We start from the raw sequence: 1,740 nt of genomic DNA, 5'->3' as shown, positions 1-1,740 counted from the left end.
GATGAGTCAATCAGGGTGCAGTATAGCACCGATGAAACACAACTTTCCTCTAGTTCTTTGGTGCTCCCTTCCCCCTACTATCATGATCTCAATTCTACCTTACAAATCAGATTATATTAGAACATGCACACTGCTACAGATAAGAGCCTGCAACACAGGGAATCCAGGATAGATAAACCCCTCAGGGCCAACAAGGAGAGTAGAGATACCAGGAGGATTAGGGGAGGGTGGGGGGAGCAAGGGGGAACCGATCACAAGGATCAATCTAGAACCCCCTCCAGGGGGATGGATGACAGAAAAGTGGGTGAGAGGTGACGGAGGACGATGTAAGATATGGAAAAAAATAATCTATAACTCATCAAGGGTTCGTGAGGGGGGAAAATATCAGGGGCTCAAGTGGGAAGAGAATGCTTTGAAAATGATGTTGGTGGCATATGGGCAAATGTGCTTGCAATAAGAGATGTAAGAGCCCCCAATAAAAGTTTTTTTTAATGTGCTGAAAAAGAACTCAGCTTATACTCGTGTATATATTGTATATATTGTAAAACTAGTGATCAATTATTTTTATGAAGATAGCTTAAGAAAAATTATTAAATTTTTCCTGTTACTATAAAAATTGATAACTTGGATCTCTGTATTTCAGGGCATAACTTATTTCAAAATAAAAAATGTTTTACTCTGGCCTCTTCAGATAAAAATATTAAAACTCTTAAAATGAATCAGATTTCAGTGACTATTATATTTATGAAGTTAGAAGGTTATGCACCAGTATTGAGTGGTTAATATAAACAAAATAAAGTTGAAGCAGTATGTTGCCTGCTCTCCGCCTTGAAGGTTTTTTTTTTCTGTGTGAAATTCTCATTGTTGATCAAATAGTACATTTATAAAGGTTGTGAGTGGATTTTTACCTAAACATTTATTTTATTTACAGGAATATATTTTTGGGTGAAACCTTTTCCAGTTACATCAGCGTTCATAATGATAGCAGTCAAGTTGTAAAAGATATATTGGTAAAAGTAAGTGTTATCTTTGTGATATGTTTTTGTGAAATAAGGCAGAACCCTTGTTCATATTTATTATGTCTTTAAAAATGTGTTTCAATGCATAGTTGATACTGGAATCCTTAATTAAATAGACATTAATTTAACACATAAAATATGAGACATTATGCTAGGTATTTAAATATTTTCCTTATCCTCAAGTTTGTCATATTATACTGAAAGAATTTACTGGTCAAAAATAAGGATGGGGCATACAATGCCTGGTGGGATTGGATCATGTGCAATGTATCCGAAAGGAATTACTGAGAGCCAAATGGAAGGTGAGCATGATAATGGAACAGAAGAAGGTGAAAGGAAATAGAGGAAAGAATTAGGAGGCAAAAGCTGTTTATACAGGTAGAGTTATGGGTATGTACCGTATATACTCGAGTATAAGCTGACCCAAATATCAGCTGAGGCACCTAATTTTACCACAAATCCTGCATAATAAATAGACTGAAAAACTGGGATTATACACGAGTATATTCGGTATATAGCTAAATATATTAATTTATAACGAAAGATATGGAGGCCAATGTATATATATTTATATGTTAAGTATTAAGATACCAGACGGACTTGGGCTTTTACTCAAGTCCTCCCTCAATATAAGAACACTTTGTTCTAATAACTTGACACTCTTTTTCTTTTTAATCATTTTATTAGGGGCTCATACAACTCTTATCACAATCCATACATA

At 34.7% G+C, this 1,740-nt stretch overlaps 1 protein-coding gene across 4 annotated transcripts in view; it reads left to right on the top strand.

Annotated features, from left to right (window-relative positions):
- Positions 1–1,740, top strand: part of LOC101658656 (trafficking protein particle complex subunit 13) — a 51,197-nt gene that overhangs the window by 22,179 nt on the left and 27,278 nt on the right. For all 4 annotated transcript variants that reach the window (XM_004703569.3, XM_030888862.2, XM_004703567.2 and 1 more), the window contains exon 4: positions 932–1,016. In XM_004703569.3, the coding sequence (XP_004703626.3) occupies positions 932–1,016 (85 nt within the window). The remainder of the gene's footprint in view (positions 1–931; positions 1,017–1,740) is intronic.

This window comes from Echinops telfairi, unplaced genomic scaffold, assembly GCF_000313985.2.
Source record: "Echinops telfairi isolate 266 unplaced genomic scaffold, ASM31398v2 ScPeMD7_7469;HRSCAF=8507_1, whole genome shotgun sequence".
In the NCBI taxonomy this organism is placed as follows: Eukaryota; Metazoa; Chordata; class Mammalia; order Afrosoricida; family Tenrecidae; genus Echinops; species Echinops telfairi.
The sequence above is the reverse complement of the archived record's forward strand: the minus strand, read 5'-3'. Positions and strand labels throughout refer to the sequence as shown.